At 31.9% G+C, this 20,457-nt stretch overlaps 2 protein-coding genes across 2 annotated transcripts in view; one reads left to right on the top strand and one right to left on the bottom strand.

The window, feature by feature from the left end:
- Nucleotides 1-20,457, bottom strand: part of LOC107443661 (toll-like receptor Tollo) — a 138,427-nt gene that overhangs the window by 45,068 nt on the left and 72,902 nt on the right. The gene's annotated exons all lie outside the window — the stretch shown is intronic.
- Nucleotides 17,348-18,532, top strand: LOC147808207 (uncharacterized). The gene has a single exon (XM_087166657.1). It carries the CDS (start codon nt 17,363-17,365, stop codon nt 18,530-18,532), a length of 1,170 nt encoding a protein of 389 aa, XP_087022783.1. The 5' UTR covers nt 17,348-17,362.

Here is a 20,457-nt window from a genome sequence, read left to right as displayed (position 1 = left end):
TATTATTTGAAAATTTGGTTTGTTAGTTGCAGAAATGAGTATTTCTAATACTGAATTGATTTGGGATAATTAAAAAGTATGCTAAATGTAGTTTCCAGGATAAAGCTACGATTGGCTGGGAAAAAATAAATTTTCGGAAACAACAGCTCTGACATTTCTATTATCTCTTAAATGATATGATGGTTGTGAAATTATATTACGTAGGGATTCACATCACACAATGCTTTTTAGTATAATTTAAAATTTTAGTTTTATAGAAGGAAGAAAATTATTATTATTTATTCAACTATTTTTTTTATTTAAATGGAATATTTAATTTTTTTTTTGGCAGCGGTTTAATTTTATTAAAATAAAAATAAAATTGAATTGAATGTCGTATTAAATGATTTTGAAATTCCTAAAGTATGAAAAATCTGGTTTAAATTTGTTACTAATTTTTAGAAATATTTGCGTTTGGAAATAACAAACTAAGTTTGATTTCTAACTAACCATGTAAAAATATTCATTCCCCGTCTTGGTGATAAAAAAAAGTTACACGGTGAAAGCAAATTGTCAGCAAGCAGCTTTTGACATCAATAAGTCACAGACGAGAAAAAAAAATGTTCCAGAAAAGTTTCTCATGAAGCAAAATATACAAATCGCTGGGAATAAACAGCGCGTATTCTTCATCCACATTCAAATTAAGATGGAAGAAAATATCTGACTTTTTTTAAAGCATTTTTTGTCGCAAACAAACGGGGTAATGTGATATAAAAGCCACGAAATTGCATCGCCAATTGCGGGATATGCTCTAAGCCTGTTGGAATCGTGCAGAAATCCTCCAGAAATGGCCTTTTTCCCGTCACTAGGGATTTAGATGATGGGCATCGTAGAAGAAAGGTGATTTCTAGGGAAAAAAGATACGCATCTGTATTCAGCTTAGGGGGTGTAGGGAAACTTAAAGCGAAAAAGAAATGCATCGTAGTTACCATTTGTTTGCTTATTTCTTAAAATGCTTTCTTCGTGGAAGATATTAAGTTCTTGAGATAACAAGCAAATGGGCAACGCTATTAGGTGTGGAAGCTTTATTAAGATGTAAATATGATATGCTCGACCATGATTTACAAAGTAAAAGCAAGTCATTTTGTTCTGCGTGGTACGTTTTAATTTATCCTTACTGAATTTGCATCAGATTTGTTTGCTTATTTCTAAAAATGTTTTCCTCGAAGAAGATATTGTTCTTGAGAAAACAAGCAAATTCGCAACTCCATAAGGTAAGGAAGCTTTATTGAGATATAAATTAGATATGCTAAACCGTGATTTATCAAGTATTGCAGGAGTTTCTGCTGCGTGATACGTCTTAATTTATTCTTACTGAATTTGCATCAGATTTGATCTGCCTCAATTAAGTATTTTGAGTAAAATTATATACCTTATTTATGAAGTTATCAATGGATTCCTGTTTTTAATTTCCGATCGACTTTAAGCAGCCTTATTTGTAACTTGAGTTAGTTAATAATAATTTTTATCAATTTTAACAACTAAGTAAGTTGTTAAATGATCGGTACAAACATGCATTGATAAATTTCTAAATATATTTATAACGCAACTATTAAATCACTGAGTTCATTACCACCCAGCATTTCATCACTGATTTTTTTTATGAAATATATATCCTTAAATGTTTCTTTTAAACTATCTCTAGGATATTATGTAAAAAAAAACTTATCAAATAGTTTAAAGAGAAATTTAATTTTTGTCTTAAAAAGGCTATTCATTTATTTTTTTGCCGCACTTTTTGCTCTTGATACAAAAATATCTGTCAAAATCAGCAAAAAAAAAACGTACACTTTTGCTGTTAAGCTAAACAATACTACTTTCGTTTTCTTTCGGTTACGTGTCCTTAAATATTTACATATAATTACTTAATAAACTACATAATTACTTAATTACGACAAAAATATTTACAAATATTACTTAATTACTAACATTGAATTAAATTTCAATGCAAAATCAAGCTATTAAAAATAAGTATTAAGCTTATTTGTAATCCTTTTTTGTATCGTATACTCATAATGCAAAAACTATATGCTAAATGGAAAAGAATAAAATAGAATAGAGTCAAAAAACATCTTGCTCTATTTATCTATGTATCGAATTTACGAGGTAGCAAGAAAATGCTTTTTTTCAAAGAAAATATTAACATTTGGATAGATAAAATAAAATATGAACGAAACCTTTTGCGTAGCACCTAATTAAATTTATATATTTTTTTTATTTATTTCCTTCATTATTATGAAAAAATATCAAATTAATTACTTTTTTCTCTGTATTCAATTTAATTTTACTCTCATTTTTTAATCTTTCTCTGCAATTATTTTTGTACTACAAGCTTATACATATTAACTGTACGACAAATGAAACAATTTAACTCAGACTTATTTTTCTTAAACATGTTTTTAAGAAATATTTATTTACATCTAACTTAAAAAAATAAGGAAAAAAAAAACGGAACCGGTAAACATTTTAAAGGAAAATATGAAATTACTAGCATTTGGATTTGCAAAATAGAGACTCAACCACAACTTTTGCTGAACATTCGAGCAAATATACATTTTTATTACCTTTATTATTAGGAAAAATTTATTTATTTTTCTTCCTTACATTCAACCTTAATTAATTTAATTAAAAATGTATTAATAACTGGCATCAAGTAAATAAAATATTCAATTTCAAATGAAAAGAAAATTGTGAACTTTCTCTCAAAAAATTAAGATTCTTAAGAGTAAAATATTAAATTTATTCTTTTAACTCAAGAGAAACTTCTATTGGCTTAAAATGCTCTAAAAAATCTTATTATCAGAGCCATTTTCTATTCAAGAAGGAAAAAAATAAACTTTTGTATCATTTCCTTTTGCATGAATTTTCCCTATTTTTACATTTTCCCCTTCTTAGCGTATTGGTGGGGTGTAGTTAAAAGTCGTTGCCATAGTAACCATTCTACTTCATTATCGAAGCCATTGCTGAATTCAGTAACAATTATATTCTTTGATCTTAACATCCTTAGAAGTTGTAAAAAAGTATCTACTTTTTGAACGCTACGTAATTGCATGTAGAAGAAAAGACATGTGTTCTCTTTGAAAAATTATAATTGAATCATTAACTTTTAGTCAGAAAGAGCAGAGATATTTTCATGGTAAGAGAACTGTGAAATAAATTTATCCAACTGTAAAATTTATGAAGTGGTTTGAAATATGATTAATTTTAATAGGTAACGTACAATCAAAGACATTTTTACATTCAATTATCATTTAAATTGCTTCTTTTTTTTCTCTTTAAAATATTCGATACAGAATCAAAGAGTATTTTTTCATTCAAGTAATAAAGTATTGATATTTAGTAATTGATATATTTCTGATATAAATAAAAATACGAAGTTTATGAAGTTATTTATTTCATATTTCTCTCTCTACCTTACTTTTTGTTAAATGTTTGGTATTTTAACTTTCGTTTTCTTTTTTTTTTAATTTCAATTGTTTTCTATATGCGCGCTATAAGCCGATTTTCTTATTTGGGCACCATCCAGAAATCACCCCTCCAAAATATTCCGGAACAAACAAAGCAAATGATTTCATTTTTATATTTTCCAAAATTATCTTTTTAAGAAATTTCCAAGTAATTACAGATATTCAAATCTCATAGAATACAGAGATAATAATATTTTATTAATTACAATGGTTTCTTTAAATAATCTGTGAATTAATTGTTAAGTGCATAATTACGAGTTCTTATTGAAATAATTAGTTCAATGTATGTTCAATGATAATGATGAATAAATCTAAACCATGCGGGAAAATGTCAAAAGTTAGTACCTCATAAATAAATAAATTTTGTTTTTTCCTCCATTGTTTGCGATTATTCTTTATTGAGGAATTTTTTTCATGCATTGAACAAAGGCCAATAATTCCTCATCTTATTAACTTGTTTTACAGTGAGCGAAATTTGCTTACTGTTGTTCAGTTCATGTTGAAGTAATGTTTTATTTTACAAAAATTTTATATTTATCCCTGCATTCGCTTATACACGTATTGGTCGGAGCAGTACGATGAAACAAAATAAAATTTTCGCTTTTACATTGTCTCTCTACTTTTTCATGATTATTAACATTATCCGGGTTTCTGTAACAAGCAATACTTTGGAATTGAACCATTTTTCTATCACTAACTAATTACACAAATAATTATTATTAGTTATTCTAAGCATAATTCTCAAATCAAAAGCTGTATTTAATTAGGAATATCGCTAATTTGCATGAAAATATCGTAGATTTAAAGTTTTAGGGCAGTGTAAACATTACTAAAACATCGGATTTTGCTTAATTGATTATAAAATTTAAATAAATCCTACACTGAGAAAAATATCCTGATTTAATTACCGTATTGTATAGTAAGGATATTTCTGCTAAAAAAAATATATTTTAGTTGATAAAACCGAAATATACGGTATTTAAACCATTTATTAGGTAATTTTTTCGTTTATATGATAACTGTTTACCGGAAATTTTGGTTTTCAAAATTGTATTTCTTATTACCTCACATTAAGTAAAAAATATAAATCTGAAAACTAGATTTTACCAAATAAAAGGTTGTTAAGACATGCTTTAAATTATCAAGAGGAAGTCACAAATTTTACCACATTTGCCCAATTTTATCGCATATTATAAAACTATGTATTTTAAAGTTAAATTTACCAAATCGTTACCAAAACGTTTCGGTAAAAATTACTAATCTTTTTGGTGTTCCCTTAGAATTAGAAACACTGTAAATTTTACTACTTATGAACATAGTTTTTTTTTCCTCAATCTATTAAAGAAACTTTTATAACGCCTGTAGATTCTTTTTGAGTGGAAAATAGCGATTATAATATTTTTTTTATTATTTCACTGAATTTAAAGTTAAAAATATGCATCTCATATTAAATTCGAACAAAAGATTCAATTCGTAAGCATTCAATTCGTTTTATTTCTTGTAAGGAATAATAAAATCTTTTACTTAGATATATATGCGTGCGAAGAAGATAAAATTTAAATTTTTACACTTTATCTATATTTCGCTTATAAACTATTTAAAAAATAAATTTCATGAAAACTGGTGTTTCTCTAAAAAATAACTCTACGAAACCATTCTAATATTTAATAATATAAACTATGTCTTTCAGCTACATATCCAGTGGAAAAAGTTGGTAAAATATGTTTGCTTCAAAATCAATTTATAAATTTAAAGGATTCCACTGACGAAATTTTAAAAAAAATGAGTACTTTACCTAAATTTACTTACAAAAAAGACTTAGTTTAACTTTTCTCTAGTAGTTATATTTTAAATAAATTTTTCTCCATGATCAGACTTAATTAAAAATTTAAGTTAAAAATTTATAAAAATAACTTCGTGAAATATGGAATCTATTCCATTTAGAAACGCTACTTTAATTTGTCTTCATAAAAAACAAAATTTTTTGATTTTTTTCTTTGCATAAATATCAAAAATTAATTGAAATAGTCAAAGAGAAAAATATATCATTCATTATTAGTAACATTAATATTTATTTTTATTATTCCACTTTTTTAATATACTCTGTTGAGAAAATGAATATTTTTATTCAAAACAATTAAGCATTTTGCATTAAGCATTATTTTTAATTCAAAAAGTTGGAAACGTTTTGATAAAAAAGAGGTATTGAAATTTGAATTAAATAGCTTGGAAAGTATTTAAGAAAAATTTAGTACCATCTCTAAATTCGGAAACTTCACAAAACAAGTTGAAAAGTATCAATAAAAAAAATATATCTTTTTGCTTCCACGAAAAGTAGAGAGAGTGAACTGTGAGCTCTAGACGCAGAATATTCTTTTGTTAATTATTAAAGAAACTAATTTACTTTCTAAGATATTATATAATTTCACAAGGAGAATCTGCAATATTCGAGTGAATAAGTTTTACGTACAAGTTAGTTTTTTTTAATGTTATTTGCCCCGCTAAAGGGCGATGCAAGAATACTGAAGAGTGAGCAAAAGAGTTTTTTCATAGAAAAGGCTGACAAAAGAAATGTGAGTTTACTACGGTAGTTTACCATTGCGGTTTTTAGACTTAAATAGAAACTTAATTGAAGCATTAACCCTTAAATAGACTTAAATAGAAGCATTAACCCTGGTCCTATAATTCTATATATTAATGTTTTCATTTGAGGTACATCATGGGATTTTTTTTAAGTCTGGGGAATTTATATTCAAATAGTTTCAATGAAAATAAAAGTAATAAAAAAAGTGCTGTTTAGTAAAATCAAGTATGTTTATTTATAGAATCTACTGAATGGATCTGTGGGTCTGCAATTTTCTAGAAAATCAACAATTAACATTTGTTTAGTTTTCAATTGTTTGTTTTATTTCAGTCATGCTACTTGCATCAACTGAGCTATTGAAAATAGTTTTGGTATTGGTTTTTAAAGTTTCCAATTTTCAAAGTCTTCAAATGTTTTTGTAATAAGTTTAATTGAAAATTAAGTCCACAGCACAATAACATCTTATATAACATTTGTTTGAAATGTTTTCCCAACCAAACACGTAAAATTTGTAAACGAACTTATGGGACACCCTGACTTCATTGTAATCTTCTGAACATTGATCTCAGCTTCTTTCAAACTTTTAACTGCGTCGGAAAGTTATGTATAACATTAAGATTTCCGACGATTATACATGAGGACTTGATACTTGGAACTTTTTAAAAGAAAATGTTGTTGCTGTTGTTGTTGCAGGCCATTAAGGCCATGAGTGCCATTGGGGTTCCTGTTTTCCAGTGGCGCCATCTATTGCCAAGATTCGACTTTTACCACAGCCATACCTCACACTCGTTCTTGGGCGGACCCATTCATACATCTATTCATTTGTCCAAAGATCGTAATTTTGACCTGAGCCAGAGAACGATCAATCTCCTTTTCAGTACCCTCAGAGGTATAATTTATTATAGGAACATCGATAGCCTTGTAACCCGACACATTTAACGTGCACCTGTCACCATTTACTGCACAGAGCTGACTACTTCAGACGACTGGATTCGAACTCCCATTCTAACAAGCGTGAGTTCAGCGCCCTGCCGACCAGGCAATTTTGGCCCCAAAAGAAAATGTTCAAATGTATGTATAAAAATGTTGAATTTTTAGACATTTAATTAATATTTCCTTTTACATAGTCAAACAAATTTTTTTAAAAAATGGTAAAAATAGGTGTAAAGAAATTCTTGCCACGTCCAAATGAATTTCAAATCTCCCTGTTCTAATTAGATATTCAGAAATATTAAGCTCAAATATTTTAATTATTCAATAAATTCATAAAATCAGTTACTGATGCATTCTTTTAAAACTAAAAACACTCTCAGGTACAACCGAGAGGTTTTATGCGGTACAGCCAATGTTAGTGGATGCTTACGCAATTAGAATAATTGAAAGTAAAAAGTCTTTGCTAGAATTTTCTTATGAATATTTTAACAAACCTTTTTTTTTAAACCTCTGAAACATATCTTCTTAAGCTTATTGCCTAATTAGTGATTACTTTAAAGGGCTCTATTCCAAAATGTTACAAAGGAACACTCGATATTATTAATGCTAATTTAAAAATCACGCCTTAGAAAATTTAATAATATTGTTTTAAAAACCACTTCAAAAATGAGAGAATTAAAAAGAAACGTTTTTAAGTTAAATTCAAAGAAAACAACTCTCAATAACAACCTAATGAGAATGTCCAATAATTAACTTTTAAGGATGAAAGATTCTTCAATTACGTTTTAATGCCTTTCACGTGCTCCAGATCTCCATTAAAAAAGTTTTTATGCACCTCTTAATTTGTGTAAAAGGTTTTTAACTGCAATAAATATTCGAAAGCAAGTGTTTCTGTACACTTTCATTTTTTTTTTTTTTTTTTTTTTTTTTTGTTGGACGAAAAATAATCTTGTTATGATAATATTTTTACTAAGCGTAATTAGAAAGGGGTTTAATCGAAGAAGTGCTCCGAGGTCTTGTTCATTAAATTTGGCGCAAGAGAGCAAAATCTTTTTAAATATTATTTTAAGCATTTCTTTTAAAAATACTTGATTTCTAAATTAGTACCAAACTAGAAATAACACCTTTATACCCTATTTCTATATTTTTTTTCAAGCATCCACATTATTTTATTTTTATATTTTATAACCATTGCTGAACAGCTGACCCAATTTTGGGTTTACGACTACTAACGTTTAACTCCATAGCCTTGTAATTTTGAACCAAACCAGGAGACAAGAAAACTCCTGGATCAGTACCCCCAGAGGTATGATTTGTTATAGGAACATAGAGGACATAGAGACTCGACAAATTTAACGTGCATCAGTCACCATTTTACTGCACGGGGAGTCTCCGGTTTGCGGAGATCGAACCCACAACATCTTGGACATGGGCCCAGTGCCCAACCAACCAGGCTGTCCCAGCCTCATTCACATTATTTACAAGAAACAAGCGGACGGGGATAGTCTGGTTAGCAGGGCGTTGTTTGTCCCATGTCCAAATGGTCGTGAGCTCAATCCCCTCCGGCCGAAAACTTCCCGCGAACTAAATGGTGAATGGTGCACGTTAAATCAATTGGGTCACAAAGACCTCTTCGTTCCCATAACAAATCATACCTCTAGGGGTACTGAATTGGAAATTGATCGCTCTCTGGTTCAGTCGAAAGTATGACCTGTGGATAAATGAATGGATGTATGAATTGGGTTCACTATATAAACGGTCTATAACGTATGTGTGTGATAGAAGTCAAATTCTTGGCTGTAGATGGTTCCACCGAAAAGCAAGATGAAACGCAAGCTATTTTTCTTAATAGCATGCGACAACATCAGCAAAACATTCATGCAATTTTCGTAATAAACCGAACATATTGGCTAGTATTAAAATTTAATTTGAACAAAAGAAATATTTGAATTTAAGTCAGTCAAAAGAAAATTAATTGCAAACAGATACAACTTCGTCACAATTTTGTCAGCAAAGGCTATTTTTCAACTATTGAAGCATCACCTGAGCAAAATATAATAATGAAAGTTTTTAACCCTAACAAGTTCTCGATAATCTAAACTAATATAATGATAAATCGATATTGTAATCTTATAAAAACAATACAATGAAGCATAGTAAATATGAAAAGCTCAAAAGGAAAAAAAATGTCATGTTATTTACACAAACACCTTGCAGGATGAATTTGAAAATGTATGTTAACCTAACTTTATTGCCAGTTTAGAAAGTGTCAAATTAAAGCGCAAAAATAGTTAGAGAAAAAGTTTCAATGCGTTTTCAAATCGAAGTTAAGAGGTATTCTTAACTTCTATTCTTAAACAAGGAAAACACGTTTTCTAATTATCATACCATCTACATAAAGATTAATAGTTTTCACTATCATCTGGCATTGTGATCTTGGATATACAAAAATTACCACAATCAATCCAAGCAATTTTTTCCTGTATTTTTCCCGTTTATGACGGGGAGGGCAGTATTGTTACATTTACTGAATTTTTGGTTAACATTAGCAATTTTTATGACATTTACTACCATAGAGCATATAAATAAAACCATATTTCATTGCTTATTTTATAGAAAGTCATTACCGAAGCATATCGGTAAAACTTGTCATATTTTTTGGTGTTCCCATAGTGCCAGAATTTTACTATATTCTAGTGAAGAATTTTAAAATTTTCTGGTAGTTTTAATTATGCTTTTTTTTCTCTTAGTGTACACCATTTTAACTTAAAATGCTAAAATCATCATGCATGGTATATGTTCATGGTATATGTATTTACCATTTAAAAAATAATGAATATATCGCAAATAATTCTTAAAGAAATTTGACGCTGGGAATTTTATTTATTTCCTGGAGGTTTTTCATTTTCTCAACTTCTACAAATTAAGAACAGAAAAGAATAAATTTCAGCGTAAGTGGTTTAGATGTAAGCCATTCTCAACAAAAGTGTTCTCTAAGAACTGAAATTTTTTAAAACACTATTTATGCTTTTTGTTAAACTTCTTATGAATTAAGCTGATTACTCTTCTCGTTGATTCTAAATAACGAGTTTTTATTCGGAAAATATTTCAACTCAATAATAAAACACGATTTAAAAGTCAATTTAAAAAATATCAAATAATTTGTAATACATTTTATTACTATAAAACGTTTTTTAAAGCTTTGAGTTTTCTATTTTTTTTTTTAAAACTTCAACAATTAAAAAAATGATCTTCAGCGCAAGTGGTTAAGGTGTAAACCAATCTCAATGAAAGCTATAGAACACTTTTACGCTAAGAATTTTTCAAGAGAGTTTTCATCTCCATAGAGTTAAATTTCTCCTTAGAGTTAAATAATCATATAAATTCATTTTTATAATAAGGAAAACGTTCGCAAATGATTTGAAATGAAATTTGATTCTATAAAACTCTCTTTGAAAGTTTATCTTCTAAACTTCTACAAATTACTAAGAGGAAATATTTTAAATGTAAGTGGCTTATATGTAAGCCATTCTGAACGTTATCATTCTATTTTCTCAAATAAACAATCCTTATTCGAAATGACGTACAAAGTTTTCTAATTATCACTTTATCGAGGGCATCATATAGCTGGATCAATGTCTCCCTGAAAATACAGGAAACAAATAAGGGAGAGATAACTCCCATGCCTCGAATCCCATGCCCGTAGTGGGATTCGAACATGACAGCTTAATGGTGCCAGGCAAACTCTTTGACCACTATACATCTAGGCGCCCTATATCGCTACTTTATTATGTTTCGCCATTCTAGCTAACAATCTCCACAATGCATTGTGATCTGGTTGCGAGTTCCCGTATAGTTCCCGTTTCGTCACAAATCATGTGGTTTAGTAACGAAATAATCCCGAAGAATTGACACTTATTTATTGATTATCTCTTATGATTCAATATGATTACACTGTAAAAAAATGAATTCTCAAGTTTAAAATGTAAAGTATTTTTGACGTAACTGTGATGAAGTATACGCTAGTATACGCTCTGAGCAAAAAATTCATCAAAATGACAAAATAACTAATGCCAATTCTTCGAAGATGCGAATTTCTTGAAAATGCCATCATTATATTATTTAAAAAATAAATAAATAAACCTCATTAAACCTGACGTGCTAAATTTTCTAATAATCACTATTTATCACTTATGTGACGAAATAAATCTCAAATTAACGAATTATGGCTGAAGGATTGCTCGTGAATATTTCATTCCTTCATTCCTTTGAGGTCATATTCATTCACTTTAATTAGGAATTATTAACGTATTACGATAATATAATCCTTTACAATGTATGGTATGATATTTTAAATGAAATCTACACTATAAATATTATTTAATTTCTTCAGTTTTTATTTCTTAAGTTTCCGGAAATTTAAAATAAATAATGAAAGAAAAATCTTCAGCTTTAGCGATTTACGTTTTTTATGCGATGAAAAAGATAAACTTTTTTTTTTTTGTTCTCGAATTTTTTAGTAAGAATTGCTAACAAAAAAATACGATAAAAAAAGGCCAAAAGTAATTGCAAAACAGCACGGAGGGCAAATAAACTGACAGCAAACAAGTAAGGGGTGGAACTGAACAAACGAAAAAAAAAATGTATAAATATCAATATAGATATATATTTATGTTCTCTTCCATCTACTGTTGCCTTAAGTCGAAAACTACGTGAACTGTCTACAAAATAAATATAAGGTCTTTTAAAATAGAAGCTTCTTATGGTTAAGCCATGGGAGGTATAGAATGTCAAAAACTTGTAAACGGAATCGAAAAAGATTTTCATTAATACGCATGCGTAGTTAGAATTTTTACTGGCTCCTTCAAAGTACTTTATTTAGTGTGTGTGTGGGGACGTTTTATTTTACAAGAGCATTTAAAGGAAAGAAAGGAATCTTGCATCTTAGATACAGTTATATTTTAGACATGGAAGACGCGTATATAAACTCGTTGGAGGTTTTTTATCTGTCGTTAAAATAAATTAAAAGTTATTAAATTAATAATAATAATAATATATATATATATATATATATATATATATATATATATATATATATATATATATATATATATATATATATATATATATATATATATATATATATATATATATATATATATATATATATATATATAATAAATAAATACAAGAAAACACGAAGAAAGTTAAGAAAAACAATAAGTTTCATTTATTGCGCTTAAGCTGCAAGTAAACAGAACTCATTAGATAAGTTCAAATTGAAGATATCTATAATTTTTCTTTGTTTTATTCTTCATTTTGAAAAATAATAATGAAAAAGAAAATATCAAATAACTGGGAAAAAAAGGGATAAAATTGTTTAAAAAATCCGGAAAATAAAAGATATAATCTTTTCATCAGCCCACACGATTATATCCGCAAAAAAGAGTGCTTTCTGATATTGTATCAATATAGTCAAAGCAAAATATATCAATATACAATAGTGTGAGGAGCATTCAAAAATTTTTTGGCAAAAATTGCAACAAATATATATTTATATATACAATATTGTATATAATGTATATATATATATATATATATATATATATATATATATATATATATATATATATATATATATATATATATATATATATATATATATATACATATATATATATATATATATATAATGTATATATATATAATGCATATATATTATATATATATATATATATATATATATATATGTACATATATATACATAAATGATATATATATATATATAGATATATATATATATATATATATATATATATATATATATATATATATATATATATATATATATATATATATATATATATATATATATATATATATATATATATATATATATATATATATATATATATATATATATATATATATATATGTACATATATATACAATATTGTATGTAATGTATATATATCTATATATATACAATAAATAAGAAAAGTGCATCTTATAAATAAAGCTTTTGACATATTTAATTTATTAATTTATAAGGAAAACATTTTTTTAAATCGAGAAAATAATTTGATAATTCAAAATAAACTATTTTTAGACTTTATTTTCTACTGATGTTTAAAAACTAAAGTACATTTATGCCACCTTATCCTTTTAAAATTCTAGATTTTTAATTAAGATTATTAAATAATAAATCTGTATCAAATTCGGTTTATTTGGCTTTCTCAGGAAGGAAAATGATTTTACAGTACAGTTAAGTATTAGAATTTTCACAATGAAAACAAAAATCTGTTTTAAATTAAAAGTCAACGAAATTCTTTGGGATTTATCGACGTAATCGGATTAAATGGTTATTACATAGTTTATTTCAATTATTCTGAACGTGTATAAAATAATTTTTAAAATCCATATCAAAACATTTCGTTTAATTATGAACTTCGCATAACACATTAAAGTTTCCAATAACGTTCAATACAACTCTAATTAATTATGGGACTAAATCATGTCTTTGATTATCAAAGTAATATTTATTCTTACGATTCATTTGGGATTAGGCTTAAAGAAAATAAATATTATCATTTTCTAACATTTAATAGAATTTTACGACGCACGAAAAACAATATAAATACTGCGAAGGAGAATACAAGGGAGATTTTAATAAGTTATTACCTTGGAAATACAGGATTAGAAACATAATCTCTCGGTGTATGAATATGATTAAGTAAATGGAAGACTACAGTTTACAATGTGATTATGGTAAAATTCTGCATTACGTAAGGTGATTAAAAGAATCTTTAAAAGTTTCATTCACTGTTATTCAAATAGCGAATTGTTCATATTGTTGAGGTATTTAACGTGCAGTATTAAAGGAATGTGTCAGATCTGAAATATATTTACCGGTGTGGCCAAGTAATTTATTTAGTTATAAAATATTTACTTATTTTTTTATTAAATACAAATTATCAGCCGTGGTGGCTCAGGGGATAGAGCGCTCAACTCCCAATGAGGTGCACCAGGTTCGAATCCTGGTAATAGCTGGTTAATTCGATTTCCACACCCGGCTCGCACCAACCACAGTTCTGACGTAAAATATCCTCAGTGGTAGACGGATCATGGATTAGCGTGGTTTCGTGGTTTTTCCCTCCATGTAACACACGTGCAGATTCGTAAAAGCAAAAAATCCTCCATGAAGGAAATTTCTCCCAATGCTTTATCTAGGAGTGCCCTTGTCTTCTGGATTAGTTCAAAATTACAAGAATACGGAGTTGAAGATTGGTAGTCGTAAACTGAAAATTCGGTCGGCCGCTCAACGAATATTATCAAATAAATGCAACCTATGAGCCGTGGTTGCTCAGGAGAGAATGCTCTCCTTATAATGAAGTGACACAGATTCGAATACCTTCGTCGGCTGGTCGATTCAAATTCTGCTTTGGTCTCGCATGGGCCGCATATATGACATAAAAATATCCTGAGTGGACGACTGATCAAGATTAAGAATCCGTGGCGGGTTTTGTAGTTTTCGTCCCAATGTAACGTCAATATTGGTTAGTTCCATCAAAAAGTCCTAATGGAAGAAAAATTTAGCTCAATGCTTATGCGTTCCCTCCTCTTCTGGATTGGGTTCAAAATTACAAGGCTACGGATTTTTTACATTGATAGTCGAAGTATATTGAAGGAATTAGGTCGACTGTTTAATGTCAGTTATTGGAAAAAAAACCACAAAAAAACCGCTAGTAAAGGAAGTTGTTAACTTCTCCACGAATGCACAAGTTAAAGGATGCCATGCAAACCAAATAGTACACCGGTTTACCAATCAACCAATAGGCCAAGAGAAATTTAAGTACTTCCATCATAAATTCACCATTAGTTCAATGAAACAAAAACATTACTAATGCAAAGTTGCATAATGTAATTTATTTATTGCATGATATTAAATGGGCTAATAAAGTTCCTAGAATGACTCTAATAAAATGCTTTACACATTGGTTAATAAGCCAGGTAACCAAACATCCAGTAAAAAAAAAATGAAAATACTACCAATATAAATTTGCTAAACAGCCGACCAGGTGGCCGAGTGGTTAGTGCGCCTGACTGTGGAGCCGATGGTTGCGGGTTCAAATCCCGCTCAGGGCATGGATGTTTTTCTCTCTCTCTCTCTCTCTCTCTGTGTTCTATGTTCTTTCTCTCATGTGTGATTGTTTGAATGTGACCCGCCCTATAAACGGGTTTGTGGCTGTGTGACGTGGGCGACGCTGCTGCACCGCAGTGGCTTCGCCACAGGTGCCCACTTGGTAAAGAGAAGAAAGTAGCAGTGCTGGCACTTCTGTTGCCAATGGGACAATTGTAAAATATTGCCATCATTAGTTGGCTGTTTGTGAAGTATATCGACAACACATTTATCCCTACGTTGTGTCATATAAATTCTGTAGTGCAAACTAAAATCAAAAGTTACAACTGCGATATGATTACTAAACTCCCTAAAAGAGTTCTTAATGAGCAATGTCTCACAAGCCAGCTAGTAAGATGGGCGACCAAATATCTATTTGAAGAAGGTAAATGAAAATATTACCTTCATAAAGACTCCATTAGTGAAGTAAAGTTCTTAAAGTAAATATTCATAATATTAATAAAGTAAAATATTGCAATGCTGTGCCTTCTAAATTATATAGCATTAACTGAGACATAAAATGCTTTAACAAGTTTCCCAAAAAGCACTAATTTAACAATTCCTTACAATCTTCGTCATGCTTTAATTGGTAATAAAGACAACTAGATAAATAAATGCTTGATACGCAATTGTGTTTCTATTTTGCATTGTAATAAGATAAGTTTCATTTTTATTATGTAATCACACACGCAGAAATTTAAATATTTCTTTAAATGAATATTTACTGCAGCATTTTACAAATTAAATTAATAAACAATAATTAAGAACCTATAGTTTCCAATATTTAGCAGTAATTTAAAAATGAAAATGCTGGCATATTTAAAGCATTAGTAATGATTCATTTCAAAAACAGTAGCATGTAAAGATTTTTACTATAAATGCTCTGTGTACAGGTCTAGAGAAATGGATTTGTAAGTAACGCCAATTTTTTTAAATATAAATATACGAACAATGCATTTACCTCTAGAACTAAGACATTTTAAGTAGTAGTAATAGTAATTGTAGTACTTTATTTGCATCGCATTTAAGCTGCACAATTGGCTAATGGTGATGGTTTCAAAAGCATTTCTGAGAATGGTCCGGTGACATGCCATCACAATTTCGATCATCTGAGGAGAGGAGGGCTCCCCGCTTCTAGCGGGAAATCGAGCATTTAGAACAGTTTAAACAGGATCGATACCTCACTTTATCTGTCCCAACACAGGCTGAACAGAGTGGTCACCCACCCTCTTACTGACCACAGATCGCAACCACTGATGCTTAACTTCGGTGTTCTACCAGGAACTACATTTTTATTATTAGTGCAGAAAATTTGAATGTTATTCTCATCATCGATATCAAATTGTTTTTACTATACCACCTCCGTAAGCAAAAGTATAGCTCACGAGAAATCAGTTCGTTAAAATGGCTGACTATCTGTTTTGCTTAGCAAAAACAAACGGAAAGTCTAATGCACATTAATTTTACAGTTATGGCATAAAATATATTATTTTATAATCATCATAACTAATATTATTTATTTATAATTTATAATCATTATATGTATATATTGTCGAGTCTCAGTAGCTCAGGGGTAGAATACGCTTCTATAAAGCTGAAGGTCCTCGGTTCGATCCGGGAAGCGGACACTAATTTTTCTATTTCGTTTATGAGCATTCCAGAAGCTTCTGGAATGTTCAGTCTATGTCATTTCCTCTTTCGTTGTTCCTAGGAAGCTTCTAGAACATTCTGTGATAGTATAAAAGCGATCCCGTGATTGTAAAGAAGGGTTCTCTCACTAGTACCAGATGGAAGGGTAAAAGGCCCCTACGGGGCCTAAAGGCCCTGAGCAATCCCAAATGATGATGATGATGAAAGAAGGGTTCTTCTGGGCGCAGACTGGTGCCCGGTGTTTGTAAATTCCTGATGTTAATAAATTATCAAAACCTCATCTTGTGATCGTCACTAAATCTAAACACTTTAACGTGACAAATTTGGTGGAGGCGCCGGGTACGAGTTAATCTCTCAATCAATATCACGGAGCAAAACACTGACCAGCTTAGAAGAAGCCGTCGAGTCCAAGGACTTCTACCTGAATTTGGACTATACGAAAAACCTAAAAAAGCCGTTCCTGAAACGACTGTGCCAAAGACAGCCATGGACAATGTCCCAGAGACAGACATGACCACTGGGGACCAACAGGATATGAAACCTGCCTTTTGGATGACGCCAACAGTTGCTGCTGAAGCCAGGAAACCAACAATCTTCCGGGGTACTCCAGGACAAGATCCGACAAAATGGCTGAAGGAATACCAGAGAGTGTCATCGTACAATCATTGGGATGACACTATGCAATTAGCTAATGCCTACTTCTTCCTGGACGGCACCGCAAGACAATGGTACGAAAACAATGAGGACTCACTGACGTCTTGGACTTTATTCGAAAATGGTTTGAAAGTTACCTTTGGAGACACCCAATCCTACCTCAGACGAGCCAAAGACCACCTCAAGTCTCGCGCACAAAAATCCGGCGAAAGCATCCAGTCTTACATTCAAGACGTTCTCGGACTTTGCATTCAGGTTGACCCGACCATGTCCGAAGGAGATAAGGTTTCCCACCTCATGAAGGGCGTCGCAGAAGATGTGTTTCAAGCCCTTCTTACGAGAGAAATCCTAACAACAGCCGATTTTACAAAGTGGTGCCTGTGCATAGAAGAAATGAGACAAAAGAGAGTGGGACGGTACAAGTTTGCCAGATTACCTAATGTTGTCCCTATGACCGCAGTGGACGAAGCGCCTGACTTGGCTGTGCTAATTCGTCAGATTGTCAGAGACGAAATTCAACATGTAAACGCGCAGCCGTTCGAAGTCCATCCCCGTGAACTGCAAACTACTGAGGCTTCTATTCGAAACGAGATGGACCGATCCATAGCAGCCCTTACAACCAACCGGCCTCCCTTTATCACGACAGGACGCCCGATTGCAAGACCTCCTAGACGTTTGACTACAAACGCCGCAAAGCCACAAAATAATGTTCCTTGGAGCGAACCCCAACGAAAGACCGACCTGTGGTGTACCACGGATAACCGTCCGGTGTGCTTTCATTGCGGACGACCGGGACATGTCGTTCGCTATTGTCGGGAACGCCGAACCATATTTAACGACTACCGATCCAACAACCCGAGAGGATATCCGTCAGCTGACTATGAAGACGATACTACCTACGACGCACCTCCCAGACGAAGATCCCCTAGTCCTGCCCGAGGACGGTCACCGATACGTCGTATGAGATCTCCATCGCCGATGCTGCACCGCCATTCCAGCCAGTCGCCAACCCGAGAGGAAAACTAAGCCTTGCGCCCTCAGTGGGAGGTGAGGCTACAATTTTTCGAAATCCTCCATTGGCCGCTAAATTGCAGGGAAACCACATCGACATTCTCATCGACGACGAACCCGTAAAAGCACTTGTGGACTCTGGAGCATCCTTTTCCGTTATCTCCGAATCATACAGACAAAAACGACGAAAAGTCATGTTCCGAGCCTCAAAGGACACTATCCTTAAGGTCGCCGTTGGCAATTTTGTGAGACCACTGGGTACTTGTGTATTGCAACTGACCATAGATGATCGAACACAGCCCTACCAATTTACCGTGATGCCGAAGTGCAGCCATAGCGTTATTCTCGGTTTTGACTTTTTGAAAGCATCACAAGCCGTAATTGATTGTGGCCGAGCTGAACTTACCTTTGACGAACTTCTACAAGATCAACCAACGAAGCCTTGTACCTTTAACCTTCATGCTGTGTCTGACTTTGTCATCCCTGGCCGATCCTTCAAACGCATTACAGTAAAAGCCCCAGAAAAACAAGAAGACATTGATTTAATAGTCGAAGGAAATAAAATTCTGTGCATTAATCAAGGAACTGCTATCCCCTCCACTATAGCATCCCTTACCAATGGCGAAACTTCAATATGGGTGGCTAATGGACATGCACAAGCACGTCACATCCCGAAAGGCATGTGCATTGGTTACGCTGAGCCTGCCAACTCCGACTACTTGAACACGTTGACGGAAGTACCTTCATACGCTGATGTTGAAGACTCAAAGCGCACTGACCTAGTTGACTACTCTCAAATGATGGCCGCAACCCTGAGCACGGAGCAGCGAATGCAATTGCAAAACCTGCTGAGAAGCTTTCAAGACGCATTCTACTACGGACTATCGCGCCAAGAATACAAAATAAAAGTGAAACACAAAGTAGACACCGGAAGCCACCCAGCAATCAGCCAAAGACCATATCGAGTATCTCCTACAGAGCGACGCATAATCAATGACGAAGTTGACAAAATGCTGAAACGGGACATCATTCGACCATCAGAGAGTCCGTGGTCGTCTCCGGTTGTGCTAGTTTGTAAGAAAGATGAAAGCTGGCGATTTTGCGTTGATTATCGTCGCCTCAACAAGGTCACCAAAAAGGACGTTTATCCTTTGCCCAGAATAGACGATACTCTAGACTGTCTTAAAGGGGCCCAATACTTTACATCGATGGATCTGCACTCTGGTTATTGGCAAATAGAAGTGGACGAGGCTTATCGGGAAAAAACAGCGTTCGTCACTAGTGAAGGGCTATATGAATTCCAGGTAATGCCGTTCGGATTATGTAATGCTCCTGCAACGTTCGAGAGAACTATGGATAACTTATTACGTCACCTAAAATGGAAAATGTGCCTTTGTTATTTAGACGATATAGTTGTATTTTCGCACACATTTCCTGAATACCTTCGGCGGTTACGCTGCGTGCTATCCTGCATTCAAGAAGCCGGACTTACTTTAAATCCCAAAAAGTGCCAATTTGGCGCTAACGAAATCAAAATCCTTGGGCATCTTGTATCCGGACGAGGAGTAAAACCTGATCCAGATAAAGTCACAGCTGTACAAAATTTCCCTACACCGAAGACTGTGCATGATGTCAGAAGTTTTCTGGGTCTGTGTTCTTACTACAGACGATTCATCCCAAAATTTTGTTTCCGCGCTAAACCCCTTCAAGAGCTTTTAAAGGGAGACTTAAGATTCTGCTGGGATCAGGCCCACATAGATTCATTTAGTGACCTCAAATCGGCACTGACTTCACGACCTGTTTTGGCATTATTCGATGAAAACGCACCCACCGAACTACATACCGACGCCAGTGGATACGGTATAGGAGCCGTGTTGGTCCAGCAACAAGACGAAGAAGAAAGAGTCATCGCATATGCTTCGAGGACCCTATCTAAAGCC

The sequence above is a fragment of the Parasteatoda tepidariorum genome, chromosome 6, assembly GCF_982258835.1.
Source record: "Parasteatoda tepidariorum strain Cologne lab strain chromosome 6, Ptep-v5.0, whole genome shotgun sequence".
Taxonomy (NCBI): Eukaryota; Metazoa; Arthropoda; class Arachnida; order Araneae; family Theridiidae; genus Parasteatoda; species Parasteatoda tepidariorum.
The sequence above is the reverse complement of the archived record's forward strand: the minus strand, read 5'-3'. Positions and strand labels throughout refer to the sequence as shown.